Raw genomic sequence first — 14,850 nt, 5'->3', positions numbered from 1 at the left:
TACTTCTTCTTCTAGGGCTTCACCCCGGGTTGTTCCTAAACGTCTTTGCTTCTGAGACTTGGCAGGAATGCTTTTATCTAGATGAAGCGTGTGCATGATGACATTCGGGCTAATCCCCACCATGTCCTCGTGGGACCAGGCAAATACGTCTAAGTTAGCCCGCAGAAACGTATTCAGCTCCGCCTTCCTCTTGCCGCAGAGGTCTTTCCCGAGCCTGACCGTCCGTGACGGATTCTGTGGATCAAGGTTCACTTCCTCGAGCTCCTCAATAGCCTGGAGCTCGGATCTGTCTTCGCCTATTCGGGGGTCAATATCCTCGCTTAAAGCGGCATTTCCCCCTTTTGCGCTTTGAGGTTTTTCAATCTCAGGGTCCACTGAGGGTTCCCGAGATTCCTCTTCACTCAGAATGGCCATAGCCAGCTGCCCGAGTTTAGATTTTCCCTTCATAGAAATGCTGTAGCATTCCCTGGCAGCGAGCTGATCGCCCTGGATAGTGCAGATTCCTATTGAAGTAGGGAACTTCATGGCGAGGTGTCGAATGGAAGTGATAGCCTCGAAAGCTATGAGCGTAGGTCGGCCCAAAATGGCGTTGTAAGCAGCGGAGCAGTCTATGACCACGAACTCGAGTAGTTTGGATACTGCCCGAGATTCTTCCCCTAGGGTGATCACCAGCTCAATCGTCCCTATCGCTGCTGATCCTTCTCCCGAAAAACCATACAGCATCATGGAGGTTTCCTTTAGATCGGTGACAGTCAAACCCATCTTCTCTAAGGGGGATCGGAATAGGAGATTCACCGAACTCCCGTTGTCTATCAGTACCCTCCTCACTCTCCGGTTGGCAAGCTGGACTGCTACAACCAAGGGGTCATTGTGAGGGAACTGGACATGGCCTGCATCTTCCTCCGTAAAAATGGTTGGTTGCCTCTCCAATCGTTGCTGCTTTGACTGACGCTGCTCCGGGACGAACTCCACTCCGTTATGAGCCTTTAGTTCATTCACGTATCTCTTCTGGGCACCTCTGCTTGTGCCAGCTATGTGCGGACCTCTAGAGATGGTGGATATCTCTCCTCCGACCACGGGAGGAGGGACATCCTGATCTACCCGGGACCCAGGCTGACTGGCTGGGGCTTCTGGAGCAGGTCAGCTCGCCGGAACCCTGTTCCACGAGTATTGAGCCAAGGGGCTGGCTCGGATGAGAGTCTCGATCTCATCTTTTAAATGCCTACAATCGTCGGTATTGTGGCCCACATCATTATGAAAACAGCAAAATTTGGAAGTGTCTCTCTTTCCCTTGTGGTGCTTCAATGGCTCCGGCCTCTTCCAGGGGACCCGAGTAGAGTTGGCCAGGAAGATACTCTCCCTGGACTGGGTGAGCTTGGTATACGTCGTGAAAACGGGCTTAAACTTATCTACGGACTTATTCTTCTTTTGGCCGTGCTGACTGTTTTCGCCATTGCCCTTTCTTTTGCCTCCACCGGGCTGGTTGCTCTGTGCGACGTTTGGGGTCGCTGCCACGACCTTCGTCCCTACTCCCGCGGGCTGATCGGGAACCTGGCTGGTTCCCGCAGCTGAGGCTTCGGCTTCTTCCAAGTTTATCCATTCTTGGGCCCTGTTAAGGAATTCGTTGACCGAGCTGACTCCCTTCCTCTGTATATCCTTCCATAGGTCTCCTCCGACAAGGATTCCGATTCTCATGGCCATGAGCTTGGAGCTATCATCCGCGTCTCTAGCCCGAGCAGCGACGTTCGCGAATCTGCTCAGGTGGGCCTTCAGAGTCTCACCGGGCTGCTGTCTCACGTTAGCCAGGGAGTCGGCCTGAACACGGGCGGCCTGGGAGGCTCGGAATGCCCTTTTGAAGTCGGCTGAGAAGGTCTTCCAGGAACTGATTGACTGTCTTTTACTTTGCTTGAACCACTGTCTGGCAGGTTCGGTCAGTGTGGAAGGGAAGATTAAGCATCTCAGCTCCGGGCCAATGTTATGGGCCATCATTAGGGTGTTGAACATCCCTAAATGGTCCGACGGGTCTCCGTCCCCGTTGAACTTTGACAAGTGAGGCATACGGAAACCAGATGGGTATGCCATTGATGCTATATTGGGTGCGAAGAGTTCCATCTCGTCCCCTGAATCATATTCATCTTTTTCTTTTTCAGACAGGAGCTTCCTCATCAGCTCCTCCATCTGAGTCAGGTGCTCGAGGGTTTGGTCCTGATGTCCTTGGTTATTCCGGGGCTGTTCAACAGCTCCGGATCCATTGTACACATTTGGTGGGTTATTGCCCCTCCTATCTTGAGATATGTTATTTGGGACATTACCCCTGTTGTGTACTTCGGACAGGGCCCCCCCTGAACGAGCCTGGCCATCTCCTCCTGCTCTGTCCCCTCTATGAGAGTTGAGGCGATCTCGCAAGTCACCTCCCTGGGTGGTCTGGTGACTTTGTGCCGAACTTAAACACTGACAAAGGTCTCCCCCAGAGAGATCACTCTGACGACTGCCGGTCCAGCGGCTCCTGCTGGATAGGCTGGGAGTCCGCCTTTGGTGGTGACGACCTGAGCTTTCCCCTGGCGCCCTGCTATGCCGGGAAAGTCCAGCTGATGGCGGGTTTCTCCTACTTCTCCCATGGGCTGGGATGTCCCGGACGGGCCGAGGAGGAGACGAATATCTGATCGGAGATGGAGGATGCCTGACTGGGGAGGCGATTCTAGTTCCGTCTGGACGGATCAAGTTTGGTGGGGGCCTTTCGGCCCTGCCAACCTACTGGTCCCCCGCCGGGCGATCTGGACGAGGCGCAGGACGGTCGTCGGGGACAGGCTGACGTCGCGAGCCCTCCCCGGATCTCCTTCGAGAATTTCCTCGAGCTCCCCTGGGCGTTCTCGAGGATGGTTGGGAGCTAGGAGTCGACGTCCTGACCGAACGGCTGTATTGCTGTTGTCCTCTATGGTGTGATGAAGGGGTGGAGTTGGCTGCCGGAAGTCTATTCGAACGGCTATGCCTGGATCGGTTACCCCGGCGAGACTTAGGAGCCTCACCTTGCCTCTCTCCGACGTTAATGCCGGTTGTGAGAGGGGGTAATCGGGCTAGGATATCCTGGATTTGCTGGCTAGCTGTTGCTAACTGACTCCTCAGTTGAGCGTTCTCCATTTCCACCGCAGTATAATAACATGGGTTCGGATTAGGTGGCTGAGGCGCCGAACTACCGGTATCATCTTGACCCACCGGCTGTTTTCCTGGGCGCTGCTGGATTTCAGGAACTTGTTCATCAGGGATGGTAGTATGATGAGCCTCCTGCCCATCATGTTGTTCTGTCTCGTTACCATGCCTGGACCGAGTAGTCACCATAGTTGGATGTTTGCAGCAGCACTAATCGAACTTGCTCTCAATGAAAGCACCAAACTGTTGACGCGGTTCTTCGCCAACAGGTAATTAAGAGCAGAAGAGAAAGGGATTAGTGCTAAAGATGAACCGAAATAAATATATGATCTTAGAGGATGAAAGAGGTGACTCAAGACACGGTTTTTAAGTGGTTCAAAGGTTAAAATCCTTCTACTCCACTAGTCAATATTATTGATCTATACTGAGTATTTGATTACAAAGTATTTCTTACAAGAGATTATTTTTCCAACCCATATCAACTCCCAGGGTCTCCATATTTATAGGAGAAGGCACCTGGAAGTTGGTAAGAAGGTCATCCCATGACCTTCTTAGTTGTCGTATCAATTCTGTGACATTCATGATTAATTCCTAAACCTGACACATAAGTGTGGTCAAATCAATAGGTAAGGAGGTAATGGGCCGCACAGCCCAACCCAGTCGTGGGTTTTTGAACACGCACGTTCCTGCTGCGTGTCCGAGAAGTTAGGAGGATATCAGACACGTGATGCGTGATATATGCACGTTTACCTTGCGTGTGTTGACTTCAGAAAGGGTCATAGCCTCCATATCAAGCTCGTACCACGAGCTTCATACTTAGCTCGGTCTTTGGCCTTCGGAATCCCTGCCCCGGCCTAGGGCGGTGAAGGCGAGCTCTTGGGCTTCCTCGAGCTAAGAAGGCACGACATTACGACAGAAGCTCCAGCCCTGGGGATGATCATGGGGTAATCATGGTTAGGCCGCAGCTCGGCTTGCTAATCAGCCCGTGGGAAAATCAGGGCGTACAATATATCTTAATGAATAATATCACTTTTGTATAATCTTCAGGATATATGAAAGACCTTACGTCAAGGATTTATAATTTTTTTTCAATATGCCATAGACATAGAACTTTACAAATTATAATGTAATCATTTGTAAATAACTATAAAATAAATACTATAGAGAAATCAATATTAAATATGTAAGATAGTAAGAACACATACATATGAATATAATTATATTTACGATAACAAGATATTAAACCATCTAATACTATCATAATGGTAAAATAACAACTCACGTATACATTTTTTTAATGATCAATATATATAGTATGATAATCATATAAACATACATTCGCAATAAATATTTTTATCTCAATAAACTATGATGACTAGAGGCTTGATAATGAATTTTGTTATCAACACAAGATGGTGGTTGAAGATTGAATCATCTAGTTCAGATTCAACGAATGATTATGACTAAAGATTAATGGTAAGAATTTGAACCTACAAATAATGATAGTTAGAGAGTTGTGCTGATAACGTGTTATAAAACTATTAAGAATACTGAAATATAAAATTAAATAAATAGATAGAGTAATAGAGAGAGATGTAAAGAGAGAGTGAAACTCTTGTATGCATTATTTCAATGAGGGAATGACCCCTATTTATACAGACTAATAAGTCATAAGGAAATCATGTAACTACTCTGAATACAATCAAGAATTAATGCTGATATTTTACTTTGGGTAACCTAGTGATTCTTCGTTATTATGGACATCCATATATATAATATTTATAACTAATATTATAACTATAAATAAATAATTTATAATTATAATCTAACTAACAATTTTAATTAATCTAGCTAACAATTATAATTAACAATATTATTATAACTATAAATAAAACAATTTATAATTATACTATAACTAACAATTATAATTAATCTAACCAGCAATTACAATAAACACTAATAATAACAAATATAAAGAGTTGAAAAAATAATTAACTGTCCGAGATTCGTGTAACACACAGTTTTTTTTACAACAGATTCACCGCCTCCCATTGGTGCTAGATGATTTCCAGCGTCTTTCTCCCAGGATACAACGAAGAACAAGTAACTTGACGCACCGCCGAATATATTACTTTTATATTAGGGTTTATACCTTTTTGGACCCTGTGTTTTTTCCTATTACCTGTTTGGACCCTGTGTTTTGACAAATTACTTTTTGGACCATATGTTTTGTAAAATGGTTAAAATAGAACCCTAAACTCAATTTTGATGAATAAAAAATTGAAGATAATAACACAGTTTTTTAAGCAGAATGATTTTATTTTTGTTCTAAATTGTTAGTTTGGTAAAATATTTGTGATTTTAGTGAGAAAACATTGACCAAAATCAGGTTTAGGGTTCTATTTTAACCATTTTACAAAACATAAGATCCAAAAAGTAATTTGTCAAAACACAGAGTCCAAACAGATAATGGGAAAAAATACAGAGTTTAAAAAAATATAAACAATTTATATTAAGTATATATATTATTAAGATATACATTTGGAGTAAATTTAACTAAGATATATGGCTAATAATCTATGAAAGTTAATTCACAAAACATGCGGGACTAGCCACACTTTTAAGGTTGATTGCAGCTAAAATTATGATACAAAAATATTATATAAATAATTTTTATTTACACAAAATTTATATATGATAATGTAATTCATGTTGAGGTGAAACAGACTCTATATATATAAGGCTATAATATGGTGTACATTTTTTATACACTGGTGAAACGTATATTTTTATACACATGTATAAATTATTATTTCAGTTTTTTTACATAATGATATTTATTATAGTTACAATCAATCTCCTGTAAAATTTTAAAAAATATGAATAATTTAAGATGTCAAAACAAAATTCCAAACTTACTGTACTATCATTCACGTAAATATTATTTAGTCTATAATTTCAGCATCCTAAATCATTTAAATTTTTCTGAAAATTTACCGAAGATTTATTATAATACTGCCATGTAAATTTGGGTCTAAGAATGTAAAAATGTACTAAGCGTGTTATATATTTATTTATATATATATATTATATAATGTAAACACGTATCTTTATCGGAATATGATAGCACTTTAAATTCAAACGTTGTATATTCTTTCTCAAGTTATTGTTGATTTATGAACGCAGTTGGTATGTCAATGTCTTGACGAGAAATTAAGCCTGTGGTATTAAGTGGCCGTATTACATGGAAAATTCCCTAAATATTTTTAGACCAAGTTGACCATTTCCAGCTGGCGAGAGAATACCGAGGTCTTCTCTATTTTTATATTTTTATTTTATTTTTAAGACAAATATTTATTTTCATCTTTTAACATAAAGTTCAATACTTACTTAGAGCACTCCCAATACATACTTTACTCCATTCTTTAAAATATCTTCAAAAAATACATATTTTTTTATTTTACCTCTAACTTTTACATTATCGTATACATCAGATTCTCTATATCATTTGAATATTATATCTATAAATATATTTTATTAATTAAAGTAAACTAAAATAATTGAAAAAAAAAGAAATAATAAATATAAATACTAAATGAGAGAGAAAAAACTTATAAAGAAAAATAATAATATTAAAATATTATATAAATGATATGTAAATATTATGTAAATGTAAATATAAATTAATTGAAATTTGTGCATAGCTATGAAAGTTATTTTTGTGAGTTTTAGCTAAATATTATAGGGAAAGTGTATTACAAAATACACCACCAAAACATATTTTTTTTTATAATTTACTTCAAACTTTTACATTATATCATACATTAACTTCTTTATTTTTTCTCTACATCATTTAAATATTATATTTTTTAAAAATATTTTATTTCTTTTAAGAAATAAAATAATTAAATATAATAGTATCACACTCATATATATACAAAAATTTATAAAAAAATAATAAAATATTTATATCTTGATGAATAGTGTTTCAATAGATATAGAGAAATACTATTCATTTAGGTAAAAAATTATAACTTTACATCACCTATTGGAAGACTATTTAATAATTTTTTCTCTATATTATAAAAAATTAAACATTTTATCTCCTCCATTAAAAGTGCCCTTACACGTTTATTTACCACTAGTTCAAAAAACAAAAATGATGTCGATTAAGTAGATATACTGGACTTTTAACATTCCAATTATTAGTGTAGCCTATACAAATTAAGTAGCATTAATTTCTTTCAAATAAATAAATAAAATTAATTATCATAAAAAATGGGCAATTACGTGAGAGCTTTCAGTTCTATGCCTTAAATGTCGCCGAGACAGAATATAATAACATAATTTCATTGGAAATTAGAGGATATGAGCTTGTCAGACTTAAAATTTGAAATACATCATTTTGTTTTTACCACATATTTTTGGATAAATTCATAAATAATTGTTGTTACTTTATTATTATTATTATAAATTTTTGTGTTTGAATTCATATTCAAATATCAATCTTTCTTTTTTCAGTAAAATTTCGAAAAATTATCATATTTTGATACCACCAATATGGTGAAAATTATTGTATTATAACTTACTCATGAATGATATCTTAATACCAACCAACTCATGTAAATGCATACACTGTGCACTGTGATTTTGGATATTCATTTTCACCAAATTACATGATGTGTAGTTTGATGCTCCATATTTATTTCAGCTTAATCCAATTACTTACAAGTCCAAACTTTTGATGTCCAAAATAAAATTGTACAGCCTCGTAATTTTGTAGCCGTATATTAAGAAGTTATTGTATAATTTTCGTAGTATTAATTTTTTCATATTTAAAAAAAAATAATGAACATAAATAAATATCCCTAAACATGATTTTTTTTTCTAAGGAAAAAATAAAAACTGTCCAACAATTATTTCTTAAAACTTCTCACAAGTACAAAATCATCATTCACAAGTGTAGTACGCGTGCCTAGAACAAAAAAGTTATTATTTTTTTTCTTCCTTGTACTCGTGATTCGTAAAAAAATCAGTTCACTCATTAATGGAAAATTGTAACAATCATGTGTACCCTCTCTTTAAGGTTGTTAACTTTTGCTGGTTTTAACAAAAGAAATGACAAAAATCATTGCCAACATATGTTTTTTTTATTTATTTATTTTTAAAAAGACTAACTTCGAATGAAGACTTGAATTATTTGAGTAAGTTATACTTTTAAGATATAATTACAAGATAGAGTCGGCCTCGGCAAACCAACGCTGGAACTTGCGTAACAAGTCCATAAATTGGAAGACCAAGTTGCGTTTTCAAAGTCTCCGAGCTTCCTTTCATAACAACTGATTTCTACTATGAGATTAGACAATGTATTAATTGGTATATTAAACGAACTACAAGTTATGTTAATAATTGTCAAAAAGTGACATTTTTTCTATCTCCCCCTTTATAAAAGAGAATTGCTACAAGGTACTCTAGAACGGTGGCATGGCACCCGTTAATCATTTGCATAAATGGTATATATAAAGTATTCACGAGCAGATTAATTAATGTGCATTAGTCCATCCGGATTTCTTGACTTTGCAATTCTCTTTTATTGGCTAGGCTTTATTCTTATTGAATATTCCTGTTTCCAAGTTTACCCGCCAGAGACCGTTGTCTTTAATACAGTGTGTTATAACAATAAAAATTTGCAGTATGTCATATATATTTGGTTTATAAATGGCATAAGTTTGTTGAGCATAGATTGATCTGAGATAAACCAACCCTTTCATATTATTTCATACTTCTCTGGTTTTGAGAAACAGAGACAAAATGGATTTCCCACTACTTACTGCTCCACTGTTTCTTTTACTGTGCCTTATCTTTGTTCTGCATGATCACACAACCACAACAATGGTGGAGGCCAGGACTAACAATGTTCGTTTCTATATATATTTCATAAATAAATCATTTTTGAACTAGTCTTTCATCTGGGTTTCATATAAACTGTTCAAATTTTCATTTTATGAGGCAGGTTCACATTGTTTATATGGGAGAAAAGCAGCACGAGGATCCTGATTTGACCACTGATTCACATCATAACTTGCTTGCCAAAATAGTTGGAAGGTGCATATATATATATATATATACGTACATATAGATTTTTTTGTTTTTTTAAAAAAAAAGAATGTAAACACCAAATTATGAGTAGAGTGGTTTTGTTGAGTTTATGTTAATTGTTGGATGTCTTATGTTTTAGTAAAGAGAAAGCTTCAGAATTGATGGTATACAGTTACAGACATGGCTTCTCTGGTTTTGCTGCTAAGCTCACTGAGTCTCAGGCTCAAGATATTGCTGGTAACTTTTTAATGTCTCTGCCAGTAATTGATGAAATATTAAAACCCAATTAGTCACCCACATTTCCAGCCCGTATAATATTATATAATGTATAGATATTATATATATATATATATATATATGTTTGCGTATGAAAGTATGTAATAATATATGGTAAACTTCAGAGCTGCCGGGTGTTATTCGAGTCATACCAAATAGCCTCCACAGGCTGCAAACAACGAGGACTTGGGACTCTCTTAACCTCTCTACTACTCATCGAGCTCCTTCTAATCTTCTTCACAAAAGCAACAATGGCGATGGAGTTATTATAGGCATATTCGACACAGGTATTTTTTCCCTGTTACATTTACTTCCCTCTTCATTTCGTACAACAATGGCGGCTTAATCACTCAACCCCACAAACACAGGAATATGGCCAGAGTCTAAATCCTTCAGCGAAAATGGGCTCGGCCCAGTTCCGTCTCGCTGGAAAGGGGTCTGCGAGTCCGGCGACAGCTTTGACCCCACAAAGCACTGCAACCGAAAAATCATCGGAGCACGGTGGTTTGTAAATGGGTTCTTGGCCGAGTACGGTAAGCCCCTAAACACATCAGGGCAGAACGAGTACTTGTCTGCCAGAGACGCAAATGGGCACGGCACGCACACGGCCAGTACGGCCGCCGGTTCGTTTGTGGGCAATGTCAGCTACAAAGGCCTTGCCAACGGCACGGCACGCGGTGGTGCTTCGAACGCACGCGTGGCCGTATACAAGGTGTGCTGGAACTTTTTCGGCGGGCAGTGTTCGTCTGCGGATATACTCAAAGGCTTTGATGAAGCCATACACGACGGAGTGGATGTGTTGTCGCTCTCGATTGGGTTTTGGATTCCTATGTTTTCTGATGTGGATGAACGAGACGGCATCTCAACTGGGTCGTTTCACGCTGTGGCGAGGGGGATTAGCGTCGTTTGTGGATCTGGGAACGATGGTCCTTCAGCTCAGACTGTTCAGAACACTGCTCCTTGGATTTTGACCGTGGCGGCAAACTCCATAGATCGAGCGTTTGTTACTTCTATTACTCTTGGAAACAATAAAACATTAGCGGTACTTTCATTTCTTTATTGGGGTTTAGCGTAGGTCGGTAATTGTCTTGAATTATAAAATGAATATGTATATATGGTTGTTATCTCAGGGACAAGCTATCTATAACGGAAGGGAGATTGGTTTGACTGGCTTATTATATCCAGAGTCAAACGGGCTTGATCCTACTGCATCAGGGTATCTGAATATGCCACAATAATGAGTTTTATAACATGGAAAATAAGTTTAATTTGTAGTCCAAGTAAGCATGGTTTCCTAATTGTTATACCATTTTGCAGAGTTTGTCAAGCTCTTCAACTAAATCAGACCAAGGTTGCTGGACAAGTGGTGCTCTGCTTCACCTCAATGACTCGAAGAGCTGCTATAACAAGTGCAGTAGCCGCTGTGAAAGCAGCCGGTGGAGTTGGTCTTATTGTAGCCAAGCATCCAAGCAGTGGCTTATACCCATGTCCTGGTGATTTCCCTTGTATTGAAGTTGATTATGAGATTGGCACCAAAATCCTCTTTTACATTCGGTCTACCAGGTTAGTTGATCGAAATTATTATCCTTGTTTCTTTGGGTTTTGTTCTTTTAGAAAAAATAAAAATAAAAAAAGTAATTTTTGTTTTCTTTTCACACAGAACTCCTCTTGTAAAGTTGAGCCCTTCCAAAACAGTTGTTGGAAGACCTTTATCAGCTCAAGTGGCCCATTTTTCATCAAGGGGACCTAACTCCATTGAACCTGCAATCCTTAAGGTATGTCATTTCTTATTTTTCTTTTTTTCTTCTTTACTTGGTCTTAATGCAGCTGTTAAATGATTTGAATCTGTTGAAACGATCAAAAGTTTATTAAATTTTGAGTTGAAGGGCTTTCATTGTTCATGAAGTTAACTAAGTGGGGTTGAAGAGAGCTCAACACGAAGTGTTTGGTCTCTTACTGCTGTTGTAATGTTATTATTTGTGTAACAGCCAGATATAACTGCGCCTGGTGTGAACGTCTTAGCTGCAACTTCTCCTCATGACCGATTTGCGGATGGGGAATTCGTCATGCACTCGGGAACTTCCATGTCAACTCCTCACATTTCAGGAATTGTAGCTCTTCTAAAAGCACTGCATCCCACTTGGTCTCCTGCTGCCATTAAATCAGCACTTGTCACAACTGGTACTTCCCATTTCCAATTTCATTTCTCGAAAGAATCTTTCATACAAAAAAGATGTTGAAAGACTCAATGATGATGATTTTAATGCAGCATGGAGGACTAGTCCATCTGGTTCACCAATATTTGCAGAAGGGTCGCCCCCAAAACTGGCTGATCCATTCGACTATGGAGGAGGCATTGTAAATCCAAACGTAGCAGCTGATCCAGGACTAGTGTACGATATGGGCACGGCTGATTACGTTCATTATCTCTGTGCAATGCATTATAACAACTCTGCTATATCTCGGCTCACAGGGAATGTAAAAAACTGTCCAATTCAAAAATTGTCTGTTCTAGATGTTAACTTACCTTCTATTATCATACCAAGCATTAGGAGTACTTCCATTACAGTAACACGAACAGTCACAAATGTTGGAGCTCAAAACTCCACTTATAGACCAACAATTGAGCCTCCATCTGGTATAGCTGTGTCAGTAAGACCTGATGTCTTGACATTCAACTCTACGGTTAAGAAGGTCTCCTTCAAGGTCACATTCTCCACAACTCTCCAAATGAATACTCAGTACTTGTTTGGGAGCTTAACTTGGTCAGATAGAGTGCATTTTGTGAGGATTCCTTTGGCTGTGAGAACAGAGATGTTTCAGCCTTATGGTGACGAGTACTGAGGCCACTTATTAAGCTACTACGGAATGTTGGTAATACTATATATCTTGTTGGTCAATAAATTTGTTATTATTTCCTCACCTACCTGTTTCTCTATTAATTTCTTGGTGTAAATATTCTTTAGAACTACCTTTTTGAAGGGAGTTTATTTGTATTTCTTAATAAAATCTCTCTCCTATTGGAGGTTTTGGAGGAAAAAAAAGACTGATCTATAATCATGGTTGAATTTAGTTTGAGAACAGTTAATCTCTTGAGTATATATACTTTGGATGATTCATATATATATATATATATATATATAAATATAAGATATATATAGTCCTTATCCTAGATTAGCTAGTTTCTTTGTATACTGTAAGTAATTTAAAAATTATTAAAATAATTTAAATATAAAATATGAGACTACACATTACTTCAGTATGAAAGAGCCACTATGCAGAGAGAACATTAATAAGTCCCGAGGGAAAACCTCTCAGTCACAAGCTGAACATTTACTCTTTAAAGCCTACTTGGCAAAGAAATGAGTAGATGAATTGGCTGATCTTGAGGTAAAATGAAAGGCATGGTAGACTTTTATTTGAGCATACATTATTCTTTGATGATCTAACCTATTTAATTTAAGTGATTTCTTGTTAATGGGCTTAGTATTTATAGTAGTCTAGTTGAGGCAGAAGTGTGGACTTTCTTGTTAACTGAAGTCTTTGATGAGGAGGCTCAGTCGAACTAGGTTAATATAAGCTAACTCTCCTCCCTAACTTTATATATATGAATAGTCTTATCGCTATTCTGTAGTATGATAATCTTCTTCAGAAATAGAGGTCCTAGGGAGGAAGACTTAGTTGTTTAGTATTGCACTAACAATTAATGTTTTCTCCATGACTAAATCAGATATGTTTTCAATAATCTTTAATTGTTTATTGTGTTCTAAGTTGTATGCAAAATTATTGATAATCTTTAATTGTTTTCTATAATATTTAATTGTTTCTTCTTTATGGGCTTAGTATCTATAGTAGTCTAGTTGAGGCAGAAGTGTGAACTTTCTTGTTGACTGAAGCCTTTGATGAGGAGGCTCAGTCCAACTAGGTTAATATAAGCTAAGTCTCCTCCCTAACTTTATATATATGAATAGTCTCATCGCTATTCTGTAGTCTGATAATCTTCTTCAGAAATAGAGACCCTAGGGAGGAAGACTTAGTTATTTAGTATTGCACTAACAATTCATGTTTTCTCCATGACTAAATCAGGTATGTTTTCTATAATCTTTAATTGTTTATTGTGTTCTAAGTTGTATGCAAAATTATTGATAAGATGTTGTATGAATATTTAACATGTGGTATCAGATTGGCAATTGTATACGATTTATGACCTATAATTTTTTTGTTTAACCTAAATTGAGATTAATCATTGATAAATCCTAAGTAATTTTCGTCATTATTTTTTGTTGAAATTTTTATCGTTAGATCCTAAAATATTAGGGTTTTTGTTTATCTCGAAATTACCTTTCCGTTCATATATTATATGATTAATTTCGTTACATATTGATGAATAATTTTGTGTTTGAAATTTTAGGGTTTTTTCATAAATTTCGAAATTTCGAAATTGCTATATCTCAATTTAATGGTTATTTTTCCAAATTCAATTATTGTATGTATTCATTATTGTTTGTGGAAGATATGCCATGCTTTAATTTTGTATAGATTCGACAATTTACACATACTTTTACCCGAAATTTTGATGAATTTTTTCACATATAATCTCTTAGATCTACACTTAATTTCTTGTTTTTTCTCGAATTAAACCCCATCAATCTATTGCTCATGATTCGTGGATGAAAACCCCTCAAATAAACGCTCAAAAAATGACTTTTTTCTGGCTAGAATGTCATCGGACCCGACCGGGGCACACGACCCGTTTCAGGCTTGCTGGAGATTGAAGATAAGCTCTTCAGGCGACGACCACTCGGGGCAGGCAGCGTGTGGGGCATCTTCTGACGTCGTTTTTCGACGGTTCTTTTTTCCAGCATTAATAAAATTTAATTTTTGAATTTTCTGTGATTTTTATTTAATTTTTTGAAATGTTAAAATAATTATTATGGAGTTAATTTCATTTCCACTGTCATAAAATATTAATAAATAGTTTATAATATTTTTTCAAAAACTTTGAATCACAGAAAAATATTTGGGTATTTGTTTGTTCCTTTGAACATACTCACTCTCTGGAACAACCTTTGTTTTTCCTATACTCTCCACTCAAACAATAGGTTTTAATTTTCATAAATAAATCATATATTCTTTGTTGTTCTTAAGTGACCAACTTGATTATTTGATGACTAAATAATGTGTTTTGGTGGGACACATTGTTTTGATCATTCATTCATTTAATGAGCAATATATTTTTATTTTTTGGGAATTTGGTTGAAAATATTATAATTATTATCATCAAAGTGATTTAATTATATTATTTTTCAATGATTGTTTTATCGCCAA

General features: G+C 37.1%; 1 protein-coding gene across 1 annotated transcript; it reads left to right on the top strand.

Annotated features, from left to right (window-relative positions):
- The first annotated feature begins 8,730 nt into the window (after window positions 1–8,730).
- On the top strand, window positions 8,731–12,609 carry LOC133778187 (subtilisin-like protease SBT3.5). The gene is made up of 10 exons (XM_062218051.1): window positions 8,731–9,063; window positions 9,161–9,252; window positions 9,386–9,483; window positions 9,648–9,809; window positions 9,891–10,564; window positions 10,653–10,738; window positions 10,840–11,085; window positions 11,183–11,297; window positions 11,511–11,703; window positions 11,792–12,609. Exons 1-10 carry the CDS (start codon window positions 8,959–8,961, stop codon window positions 12,364–12,366), a joined length of 2,346 nt encoding a protein of 781 aa, XP_062074035.1. The 5' UTR covers window positions 8,731–8,958; the 3' UTR covers window positions 12,367–12,609.
- The last annotated feature ends 2,241 nt before the right edge of the window (window positions 12,610–14,850 follow it).

This window comes from Humulus lupulus, chromosome 5, assembly GCF_963169125.1.
Source record: "Humulus lupulus chromosome 5, drHumLupu1.1, whole genome shotgun sequence".
Lineage (NCBI taxonomy): Eukaryota > Viridiplantae > Streptophyta > Magnoliopsida > Rosales > Cannabaceae > Humulus > Humulus lupulus.
Note: the sequence above shows the minus strand (reverse complement) of the source record. Positions and strands in the feature narration are given on the sequence as shown.

What these genes read in the sequence shown, in the direction of transcription:
- LOC133778187 (XM_062218051.1), top strand. Translation starts at nt 8,959, where the DNA reads ATGGATTTCCCACTACTTACTGCTCCACTGTTTCTTTTACTGTGCCTT. An exon ending in TCAGGCTCAAGATATTGCTG is followed by an intron (nt 9,484 to 9,647) that starts GTAACTTTTTAA and finishes GGTAAACTTCAG; the next exon opens with AGCTGCCGGGTGTTATTCGA. An exon ending in ATCAGCACTTGTCACAACTG is followed by an intron (nt 11,704 to 11,791) that starts GTACTTCCCATT and finishes ATTTTAATGCAG; the next exon opens with CATGGAGGACTAGTCCATCT.